Raw genomic sequence first — 11,979 nt, 5'->3', positions numbered from 1 at the left:
ACCCTGCCTAGAGGGATCCCATTGCTTATTTGGTACGTACAGTCACCCCCCCACACACACCCCTTTCCAGTATCCGCTTAGTGGCCTGGTTTCTTCTCAAAGCTTTTTATATTTCACATTCCTAAGATTTAATTATGTTATCAGAACAACAGGCATCAGGATTTGGAGTGCCAGAATTCACATTAGCAATTGCTATCAACAAAGAAAATGGGCACAGCATGCCCATGCCAGAGTAGATGTGGGCTGCTCTCCTCAATCTACTCATGGTTATTTATAGCCTGTTTGCAAGCCATCCACCTCCCAGGTTTAGCTGCAAGCTTGCTTCTTGCTGAGCACTCCTTTCCTCAAAGAAAAGCCTTTTGCCTCCCCCTTCCCTAGGACAGCACCCAGATTTGGACACATTGATTTTTTGGGGACGGGCACTGTAAAACACCTTTGAATGTCCTTCCAGACATTCCCAACAGCAGAAAACTCAAAACAGAGCATACCACAAATAAGCAGCTGCAGGGACACCCACCCCTCAATGGTAGAAATCAAAAAATAAAAATATAACATTTATAGTTTCTAACACTTCACCACATTGGAGTAAGACCACTGTGCATCTCTAGCAGCTCTCTGCCCTCCCTGCAGACAGGGATGGAGGCACAAGCACCGCAAGGCGGGACACATGCTCCAACGCAAGAAATACTTATTTTGAGACGATTGCAAAGAAGCAGCTACATGACAGCAGGAGGCAACTGCGCCTCCACTCCAGCATTAACTATACTTTGCCCATCCTTCAACCAGCCCCATCGACGCAGTCTGATTCTGCCAGGATCCTTCACCTCCAAATATTTAAGAAAAACAAGATGTGGCGCATGTAGTACAGGCACAAACCTACCCACCAGCTAACTTTCCTCCCCCCAGCAGCAGCTAGCACCAACAGCTCCTACCCTCTTCCTCCCCATCCCAGATCTGCTGGAGGCAGCCAAAGTTTTCAGGCTGCCCAGCAGGAGCTGGGTCAGCCCTCAGCCCCCCCAAGCCCGGGAGATTTGGCACATCAGAGGACCCCTTCACACAGGAAGCCAAGGTGCCTTGGGTCAGCCCCAAGACGCTGGGATGCCTTGGCCAAGCCATCCTCACACACTGCATAGCCTCCGTGCTTGCCTGCTGGCCACCCGGTGCCCAGCACCAGCCCGTGGCCACACAGCGCTGGTCCAAGGCTTGCTCAGGGCATCCAAGGGAGAGCTGAGCCCCCAAAGCTCCCCAATGCTCAAGTGGTGCTGGTGTTAGCCCTGCCCCGTGACTAAGGAAACGCTCCGTCAGGGTCCGGCTGAGATACGGCAGCTCCTCACACGCCTAAAATTCCACGTGGCCCTGGAAAACAAAAATTATTATAACACACAATAGTAATTTCGACAAAAGCAGCACAACCATAACAATGAAATATTCTTAATAAATAACGATGAAAAACCCAAACACCACACCCCTTCCGCTAAAGGGGGGAGGAGGAGGCTCAAGCTTACAACTCTAGCACATTTTATTTTGTGTAAATTTATAAAGACAACAATCCTAGTCACGATTGTCACATTGTACAGCACATACCAATACAGTTGCAAACAGAACTCCACGCAAAACTAAGCGCTAACAGTAGCTTGAATCACTCTTCCTGCGATTGTCGTATCTAGACTAACAGTATTACACTAACACTGAAGAAAAAATAGTTCACTATAAAACAGTGATAGAACGTTTTTATAAAATATATTCCATTCCAATAGCTTTTCTACATACTGTATACTATAAAACTCTCCCACAAAAATTAGTGTCTTTAAATATACATATTTAATCTGAACTGCACCAAGATTAAAAACAATTAAAAATATCAATGATTTTTTTTTTACATTAACTTCACAGTATTTGTTTGTAGAAGACAAATCCAGTGTTTAAAATGTGGAGCAGATCTGTTCCCTACAGAGACAGCCACCACCCCACGGTGAAACAGTTTATGAAGAGCCGAGCGTTAAGTGTGCCATGGTTTTAGTACTTCTCTGTAGAGTTGTGAACCATTTTGAAAACATGCTCCAAGCTATTGCAACTTAAAAATAAGAGACACACACGGACAGATAGCCAAAAAAAGTCACCTTAAGAACAAAAATAAGTGCAAACATTTTTTTTTTTTACTTTAGAAATTCAAGCTATGAGGAGTGGGAACACAAATACCAGACTATGAGAACAGTGTGTTCGTGATGTAGTCAAGAATGAGAAAGTCTTTTTTCTCTTTTTTTTTTTTTTATAAAAAAAACAACCTTTGCCCCATATTCACTGCAGTACAGAGCATGCTCATAGCATCAGTTTCATGATTTATTTCTACACTAAGATCAGACACAAATTTGTTTCAAGTTTTCCCTGCTCCATACGCTCATGATGTTCTTATGGCACATACTATTTTACGATCTTAAAAAAAAAACAACCAACAAAAAACAACTGAAGACTGAAATGCAAAAAAAAGTGTCACAAGAATGCAAAATTAAGATTACCAGCTTAAGTAATGCTGACTCTACATTAAACTCTTTACATGTTGTTCAACATGCAAAACCCATTGTTATGAAATTTAAAGTGAAGTGTAAATTAACTAGTTTTGAAATAGATTAACAGTAATAATTCCACTTCAAAAAAAAAAATCTAATAAATACTATATCAAGTATCTTCAGGAGAAAAAAAATAACTTAATTTTAGTAGAAAGAAAAATAACTTAATTTTAGTAGATTTTGTTCAGTGCTATTTCCAATCACAGCAAAAAAAAAAAAAACCAAACAAAAAATGATTAAGTAGGATAAGACCACAGTACCAAAGCCACTTATGTTCAAAATACAGTACTCTCCCACAACTTTCATATGTAACAGGTTCAGCAAAAATATTTTACAGTCAAGAAATTCGACTGAAAACAAAACCCAAAACTATAAATAGAAGCAAAATTTCACATTACATGTACATTCATAGTTTAAGAGATGAATAATAAAAGGAGGCTGTAACAAGTATATCCTGATTTTCTTTAAAAAAGGAAGTACTTATTTAAAAAGCAACAAAAAAAAAAAATCCCGTATTATTTACGTAGGTAGTGCTCAGGTTTGGGACCAGAGGGGGAAGGCATTGGGAAATTTTTTCTTCTTAAGATGAAATACAGCATTTTAAGCACAACTTTCCGAAACAATCTAACTCAGTGCTTCGAATGAATTTTACATAAATGCTCAAGTTTCACAAAACAACTCCAGGAGTGTCAGGAAAGCTGGTGAAGCAACGCTAATGCAGCAGAACAACATTCAAAACCCTCAGGTATTATTATATTTCAGTCCCGTATACATGTACCTTGAATGGGTAATTTGACTGGAAGGGAATAATCTGATATTTACTGACATGCACAGACCAAAGGATGCTCTATTAGGCAAGTAATTGAGTTATTTGGAGTAAAACTGGTTATAATTACAGGCAGCCTCAGTTTACAAACAAATGAAAAAAAAACAAAAAGCCTAAAAATACCCCACAAACCTCCCCAAAAAGGTGGGACATGGGGGGGGGCGGAATCTTCAAACTGCCCCTTCAAAACACCAGGGATTGCACAGAATTTGGCTCTGAGGGAATCAGTGACTTCATAAAAAAATCCCACACTGCTGATTTTAGCATAGCAGCAAACTTTTCGGACAAGATAGCAGGGCATCTCCTAACACCCACGGTACGAGCTGCCTTGAACTAAGAAACCCCAGGACCTGACACCTGGAAGGGTTATTTAGCCGCTTTGGGGGTGCTGTCCCAGCGGGGGGCACGCCATCAGCCCCCGGGGGTCAATACAGGAATGCAAATATTCGCACATCCTATGATTTTTTTATTCATATGTCCTAGCGTGCATCCTTCAACAGTTCGGGAATGGATACGCTGCAGATCGAAAAGAGTTTTTCCATCCACGTTTTACGCTCAAAAGCAGCTTTTCAAGGAGGTCAGCCTGGGGAGGGGGACGGGTGGGAGGGGGAAATTTCAGTCCAGTCCCAAGGCAAAAAACTTCTCATTCTGATTTTAGGAGCGACTACAGAACTATTCCAATATAATAAAGAGAATCAAATGTGACCAGCACCAAAGATGTAGCCAGGAATTCTCAAACCCCCATATAATTTGGGCCGATTTAAGGTCTCATCTAGCTCTATAAAACAAGAGTACATCCGCTTACTCTGCGATATGCGGACAAGTTTCTCTACCGTTAAATGTATTTAAATCATAGTTCATCTCTTCAGATGTTTCTATGCAACACGCAGAGAGCATTAGGAGAGCTTAATGGAATCCAAATTTTTCTCCGGAATTTGCTGATAATCTTTTTTTCAAACTAAACAAAAAAAAAAAAAAAACAACCCCAACCGACCAACCAAAAAAGCCTGACCACGAAGCAAGTACTTCCAGCATGAAAACAGATGCTAAATCATTGCAGAATTACTTAGATCATTTCACATTAATAATGTAACATGGGTGCGCAAGAGAAGACCTAAAGGACAGTACTGGAAAGGGAGGGTGGCAGGGGAAGGGGGGAGATGGAGAAGTGGAAGGATTGCATTAAAAGGCCTCTGGAGTGTACACCTCTGCATCTTTTAAAGATCATACACCTGAAGTATCACCAAAATAAAATAAGGGGGGTGCGGGAAACAGTAATTCAGATGCTGCCTCTTTTTTCCTGGGGTTTTTTTTCCAGAAGGGGGGGAGGATTCAAAAAAAAAAAAAAAAAAAAAAATCACGCCTCTCAAACAACCAAGGACTTTACAAGGCCACAATGAAATTTGCGGATATGTCTGTACAAATCCCCAGACTGCGTGAACCGTCTCTCGCACCACTTGCACCCGTGGGGTTTCTCCCTGGTGTGCACGACGGCGTGGCGGCTGAGGTTGTGGGAATACTGGAAGCTCTTGCCGCACTGGCCACAGGTGTAGGGCTTCTCCCCGGAGTGAGTCCTCTCATGCCTCTTTAACGTGTACATGCAAGAAAAAGTCTTTCCGCAGAGGGTGCAAGTGGGGACGGACCCATCAGGGGACAGGCGGGTCCGGGAGCCATCCTTGTCACGGAAGTGAGAGCTCAGGTGCAGCTGAAGGATGTGCGGGCTCGGGAACACCTTGCTACAGAGGGGGCAAATGCAGATATGCCCAGGAGGCACGAGGACGCCTGAGGAGGAGATGTCCGACGAATCCATGTCGTCCTCGCTCTCGTCTCGCTCTTGATCTATATCCTCCTCTCGGGCATGAGAGCTGCCATTCCCCGCGAACATGTGTCCTAACCCTGTCACTAGGCTTTTGGCTGAATTCCCAAAATGCTGACTCTCCGGACTCCTGGCTTCGCCGTCCTCCTGATCTGACAGCAAGTCTTGTTCATCTTTAACAAGTGGCTCGGTACCCTGCTGCTGGCTGTCGGAAGCCAGCTGTCCAAAGACATAGGAGGGGTGTAAGGAATCTCTCCCCGGCACGGGCTTGAAAGACAAATCCAGCGCGCAGTCCACATCACTCGAAGCCAGGGGATGGTTAACAGACCTTTGGGACAAAGGTCCTGTGGAACTATTGACATTAGCCTTTGTTTTTCCAGCTGCTGCAGCGCACGGTTCTGCCTCTGTCGGCACAGAGCTGACACTTATATGATCAGAGGACCAGGCGGGGTGACTGCTGACCTTTTCTTTGCCTGCTGCTCTCTCGTATTCTGCAACGCTGAATTTTTGTTTGTTTCCTGGGTCAAACTCGTGGACCAGGGGCACTCCGGCATCTAGAAAATGCTCCGCTTTCTCCAAACCAGCCGCCTCATCATTAATCTTCTCTTCCAAACATAATTCTTTATCTTTCAACTTGCCCTTGCAGACTTTCACAATGTCATACATGTGAAGGTAGCTAGCTGCAGCCAGCACATCTTCGACCGGGAGACTGTTGAATTCCAGCTTTCCCTCGTACATGAATTCGAGCAGCAGGCTGAAGGCAGGGGCCGTGACAATGTCACTGTTCAGATGCACAATATCCCTTTTGTCTAACTGGTCCCTGTAGAAAAGATGGAAGTACATACTGCAAGAGGCAAGAACGGCTCTGTGAGCTCTGAATTGAGCTTCTCCAACTAAAACAGTACAGTCACACAGGAAGCCCTGGTGACGCTGCTGACTCAGACACTGCAGCAACTGGCGGCTATGGTCTGGAAACTCCATTCTTCCTTCATAACCTGTTCAAAACAGGAAAAACTTGAATGCTACTGTAAACTAAAGCCTCCTAGCAGCTGTAACAAACAGATCGGCTTTTCGGTAACACAAGCCAAAGAAACAGCCTTGGAGATAACGTTTACTGTTAATTGTCTGTGATAGTTTGGGGGGGGGGGGGGGGGGGGAGAGAGAGAGGAAAAAAAAACAGAACACAACATGCTTCTCATCCTTTCGCACCTGCTCTGAACAGGAAAAACTTGATTGTAAGTAAACAAAAGCTAGTAAAGCAGCAGCCCCTCCAACCTTTGTTTCTCCCACTAAGCACTTTAATAAAATTAAGAGGAAAGCACACACACACACGAAAAAAAAAAAAAGCAATAAAAAAAAAAAGCATAAACTCCCAGGCTGTCTGTCTTCCCGGCAACACTAACTCGGGGCATCTTTTAATAAAGCGTATTACCCACGTTACGCGCGCACACGCACATTTAAACTTTATCCTCAGTCGTTACGCACCGAACCACAACCGGACCGCGGCGGCGGCGCGGGGCAGCGGGAGGGCGGGCGGGGGGATGCGGGCAGGGGCGGGGGGGGGGGGGGAAGGGAGGGGGAAAAGTTTCCCTCGAAGTTATTAAAAGGCAAGGAGGAAAATGGGCGTAAGGACGGCGAGAGGGCCGGGCCGAGGCTGCAGCCCCCCGGCGGCGGGCGCTTACCTTCCCGCGGGGCGCGGCGGGGCCGGCCGCGGGCGCGGAGCCGGGCGGGCAGCACGGGCGCGGGTGCGTGCGCGAGTGCGAGCGAGGCGCGGCGGGAGGGGGGAGAGGGAGGGAGGCAGGCGGGAGGGAGGGAGGGAAGGAGGAGTGCTCGGTTTGCTAATTACACCGCAAGCTGGAGAGTCAGCTGCTCTGACTTCACTGCGATGGAAATGCTACCTCCAGCTGTGCGCCTTTTAATGCCATATGTTACTCCAAATCTCGCTACCAGCCAACCACAGCTTGCTGCCTTTTAAAGTTCCAGCAGCCCCATTTATAGCCCGCGATTAAATCCCACAAACTTGCCCCGAGCCCGCCCCCCCCCCCCCCAACGCGCTCCCCCCCCACCCCCGGACGCCACCTCCCGCCGCAAAGTTGCTCCCCGCAGCCCGCCGCGGTGACCTTCGCCGGCGCCCGGCTCCGCGCAGCGCTGGGGGAAAAGGGGGGGAGGGGGGGGGGTCGCAGCGCGGAGCCGCTTTTCGGAGCCCCCCCCCGCCACGGCAGCCGCGCTCCCCAACTTTGCAGGGAGGACTTTCCCCTTGCGGGGAGGGCGGGCGGCCGCCCCCCGCCGGCTCACCGCCCACTTACCGGCGTGCGGCGGCAGGGCTCAGCGTCCGCATGTGCGCGGCGGTGCGCGGCGCTGCGCGGGTGCGGCGGGGCCGGCGCGCGGCGGTGTTGTGGAGCAGGTTGCTCGCCGGCCGCTCTCGCGATACTTTCCCTCCGAGCCGCGGGTGTGTGTGTGCGTGTGTGTGTGTGTGTGTGTGTGTGTGTGTGTGTGTGTGTGCGCGTGTGCGTGTCCCCACTGGTGCACACAATAGCCCCCACCGCCCCGGCCAGCCCCGCCGCCAGCGGCCGGTGTGCGCTGCCGGCTGAGCCCTCCCCCCGCCTCCCTCCTCCCCCCCCCGCCCCGGCCGCTGCATTGGCAGCGCGGCCGTCCCGCTCCCAACTCCGCTGCGCCGCCGCGCAGAGGGCGCGCCCGCCCGCTGCAGCCCGACGTGCGCTGCGCTGCGCTGCCCGGCGGGGAGCGGCGCCGCCTGCGCGCCCGCGGAGAGCCCGGGGGGGAGGGCGGTGGGAGTTCCGCGGCGCCTGCCCCGGGGTGCGGCTGGGGCGAGGGGCGAGGCGCTCCCCCGGATTGATCTTCGGTTGCGCGTCAGCTAATAAATACCAGATGCCTACGGATTTTTCAAGATGACCTTTTCGATAGTTGATTAGAATTTTAAATTTTAATTAGCTGTAATCCCATCAAAAGCGAGCGCCTGCGGGGCAGCGCGGGGCCGGGCCCGGCCGTGGTTCCCACCGCAGCGTCGGGAGTCGGGGTCGGGCCCGGTACCACCGCAACGCGCCGGCCACCTCCGTGCGCCGGTAGCGGCGCCGCCGCGGGGCGTCCCGGGCGCTGCGGGGGCGGGGGGCGGCTCCGGGCGCGCTGGGGGGTCCCCGCGGGCACCCTCCCCGGGCCGGCCCGAGCCCCCGGCCCCGCTGCAGCTTACAGCCAGTACGGCGGGGAAGCCCCTTTCCCTTCCTTCCTCGGGGCCGCCTTGCCTGGGTGCTGCCACCCGCAGGGTCGCAACTTTTTCTTTTTTTTTTTCAATGTCTGTCTTCTGTGATGCGCAGTGGTAGCGTTAGCACCTTAAAACCTCAGGTTTATTGCTTGGTGTGTTTGTTACTCGTTTAATCCCTTTCCTTGATATTTTATCTTCAGGCTTTCTGTCTCAGAGGGCAGGGTCTGCACTGCTGACACTGCTTCTCTCGAAGACCTCAACTGGTTTAACTCCGTTGGCAGCAAATGCTGGGGTGTTGGGTGTTTCTGAACATCAACGACCGCATTGCCACAAAGCACATTGGTAATGCCATTGTCCATACTGTTCAAACTGGGAAACTCCGGCCCAGAATGTGGAGGTGCCCAGCTCCAGCGAAAGAATTAAAGGTCCTGAGGTTAAATCTGTCACTCTCACAGAAGCCCAGAGCCTGATCCGTTTGCCCATGATGGCAGATGCGATCAGGGAACGGGAGCTCTCTGTCCTTTGAAAGATGGCATCATCCCACAGTCGCAGCCTGGTAATACAGGCTCTGCCAAAAGTGGAACAATTTCTTCCCCAAAGTGCAAGTGCAGTTTCCATTAAGTTACTCTGTCGATTTGTCGACTTGTGGAGTTTGGCTGTCTCTGTACACTGGAAACGTTAGACAGTCTCTTGTATTCATATGAACTATGCTGCTTGGCAGAAAACCCTTATTTTGTTTAATTCATTGTTCATTCTTCCCTCTTCCCTTTAATAACCAGGGGAGAAAAAATAAGATTAAAAAAAAAAAAGAACCAAGGTTTTAATTCCTGTTTGGGTGCTGTAAGCTAGGAATAATTTTCTGCAATCTAGCAGTGTCTTATTTTTAGTAAACCAATTACAATTTCACAGTAAGTCTGTGGTCATTACTGAGTTTGAAATGTCAGAAAACGCAACAGCATCCCTCTTTTCTCTAGGTATCCATTTTTCGTGTTGTTGGCTTGCTTTTTCGGGACTCAGAAATACTATACTCATCTTCACACCAAGGCAGCAATAGATACAATACAGGTGTTGTGCTGATTTAACTATGGCTGTATAAAATACTGGTAGTACAACTCTCTAATGTAAACAAGCCCCAAGTCATTTCTGGAGGCAAGGCAACAGGAAGAACTGCCCCAGAAACTTTATTCCAAGAGCTCCTGCGTTTCTGAGGGCCCTCGTGAAAGCATGGCATGGTCAAGAAACCATTAGCTTCCACCTTGCTGGCCCCCGAGCCCTTTGCAGGCTGAAGACTCCCCTGCCGCAAAGCCCAGAAGAGGTTCCATGGTCCATCCTTCCTCGAGGGAACAGAGCCAGGCAGCAGCTGCTTGGCTGATACGGAGCTCTCCGACCATATCCATGCTCGGGGGGGATCACGACCGTCATGGGGACAGCTGAACGTGAATGGGGACTGATGGAAGATGTCAAATGGGGACTGATGGAAGATGTCAGGGGCCACCATGTTAAGCATCTTTGTGCAGCCACGAGCATTCCTGGGTCCGGCTGAAACCCTCCTGGGCACCAGTGAGCCTTGTGCTGCTTATGGAGCCTTCTCGAGTTGAGCTGAAAGCCCAGGTTTAGGGCAGAAAGAGTAAAAATCAGTGGTGCTGGCAGGGCTTTCGCTTGCCAAGCAAGGCTAGCCCTGCTCTGGTTGTTTATGCTGCCTGGACACCAGCCAAAGCCCACAGAAATTAGTAGAAAAACCAACTGGATCAGGTCCATGAAGCCTGAGGACTTGATTCCATCCCTACCCCTTTGATCCAACAAGAGTATATATTTACTGAGCGGGGCCTCTCTAGCCCTCTTTGTTGGCCAAATGCAGAAGTGGTAGTAACAGGTTTTTCATGTGATTTAATCATTTTCTCTCTCACCGCATTGGGCAGGAGCCTCTTTGTGTTTGTTTCTACATGATTTCAGTGCTTTTATGTTCTTTTTTTTTTTCCCTCCTCCTTCTTTTTTTTTTTTTTTTTTTTTCCCAGGGCAACTTCTTTGTGGTAGTCCAGTTGCATTTCAGAGGGAGTCAGGGCCTGAGATTGTTTGATACTTGCAGGATTGAAGATATTTTAAGTGTGTTTGTCATAGCGAGGTTTTTTTGCAGGAGTTCTTCCAAACTTTTCCAAAGGTTGATTTATCCTGTGCAGACAGCAGCGGGCATTAGAAGGACCGAATGCTTCATTCCCTCCTCTGAAAAAGGGAGGAATGTAACACCAAAGGATGCTGAGCCCCGTGGTGGTAAGAGAAGGAGCTGCCATTGGCGTCCACAAATCTTCCCCAATTAGCAATCTACTCCAGCACTTACCCTGCCGTCAAATCCAAGGTCAGCATTCGGGGGGTTGCTCGGTTTGCAGTCAAGTCATAAAAGTGGGCACGACCTTCCCAAAGATCTTTTCGAGCACGTCATCTAAGACTCAAGGAAGCATTAACTTGCACTATTGCCATTCCAGACATTAATCAGAGCATATATTGCAGACAGTCTCCTCAGCAGTGTGCTTATGTGAGTCGTATTTGGTTTATGGCTGTCCTGCAGATTCCTCCCTGATAACGAGACCCTGTGTGCGCTGGAGTATTTGTGAGTATATATTGTAGCAGCTAGGGCCGATTGTCAGATCATCCGACCGAATGCATAGGCTCACAGCACTAAGCTGCATATATAATTACGTGTTAAGTTGTATTTGCTACAACACGGCTGTCAATAAGGATACACCGATCTAGCGACACACGTTCACAGCGCAAAGGACTCTGCAGAGGTGCTACCGGCGCAGGTCACATTCGACTCCGCAGCAAGAGCTTGCAACACCCCCGGCCAAAGCAGCCAGGCATTTAACACCACACCTGTACTTAGCTCCTTTCTCAGAGCCGGGAGACTGCTTCCTCGGTCATTCATCCTCCATAGTTTCACCCAGCCTGCCTAACCCTCAGCTTCTCTCTGGTTTTCTTACAGTCCGCTGTGTTCTGGATTTCTAGAAGTGGTAAATGAAGGTGCTTTTTCAGCCTTTTAAAAAATCCATTGGGTTTTTTTCTGCAAAGGGAGCACGCTTCTTGGTTTGCAGCAGTGAAGGAAATTTGCATGGCATTGATAAGGCACATCCTCCTCTTTGAGAGGTTTTTTTTTTTCCTCTTTCACCCTTGCTCATCACCCTGGCAGCCATATTTTAATGCCTGGCAGCCATATTTTAATGTTGCTTGGGGTTTCATTGGGACTTTCAGAATATAATGTGCATTTGCTTTAAAAATCTATTACAATTAAGCATGTTATTTCCTTTTTGATATTTGTTTTATTTATTTATCCATCCCCAGGAAGGAAATCTGAGAGCCCAGGCTATAAATTAACAGGTGTGTAGAAGTTTGTAGCAGGATATATAGAGAATGGTGGTGCAAGGCCATAAATACCAGTGGACAGTGAGAGACAAAATTGGTGTCTGCTTTGGGACCAGGCGTAAGATTTATCAGGCCCAGACAAAAGTCTTTAAATCAGAAGCTGATGCATTCTCAGATAAGCTGAGCAGCACTGGTATAG

General features: G+C 48.6%; 1 protein-coding gene across 2 annotated transcripts; it reads right to left on the bottom strand.

The window, feature by feature from the left end:
- Positions 1-1,501: 1,501 nt before the first annotated feature.
- Positions 1,502-7,687, bottom strand: ZBTB42 (zinc finger and BTB domain containing 42). Of its 2 annotated transcripts, none has more exons than XM_055717134.1 (2): positions 7,516-7,687; positions 1,502-6,204 (listed from the first exon to the last, which is right to left on the bottom strand). In XM_055717134.1, exon 2 carries the CDS (start codon positions 6,188-6,190, stop codon positions 4,760-4,762), a length of 1,431 nt encoding a protein of 476 aa, XP_055573109.1. In that variant the 5' UTR covers positions 6,191-6,204; positions 7,516-7,687; the 3' UTR covers positions 1,502-4,759. The 2 variants fall into 2 exon arrangements, with proteins under 2 accessions (XP_055573109.1, XP_055573110.1); XM_055717135.1 differs by lacking the exon at positions 7,516-7,687 and adding an exon at positions 6,892-6,992.
- Between the last annotated feature and the right edge of the window lie 4,292 nt (positions 7,688-11,979).

This window comes from Falco cherrug, chromosome 7, assembly GCF_023634085.1.
Source record: "Falco cherrug isolate bFalChe1 chromosome 7, bFalChe1.pri, whole genome shotgun sequence".
NCBI classification, from domain to species: Eukaryota; Metazoa; Chordata; class Aves; order Falconiformes; family Falconidae; genus Falco; species Falco cherrug.
Note: the sequence above shows the minus strand (reverse complement) of the source record. Positions and strands in the feature narration are given on the sequence as shown.

Coding starts and splice junctions, on each gene's coding strand:
- ZBTB42 (XM_055717134.1), bottom strand. CDS start 6,190: ATGGAGTTTCCAGACCATAGCCGCCAGTTGCTGCAGTGTCTGAGTCAG.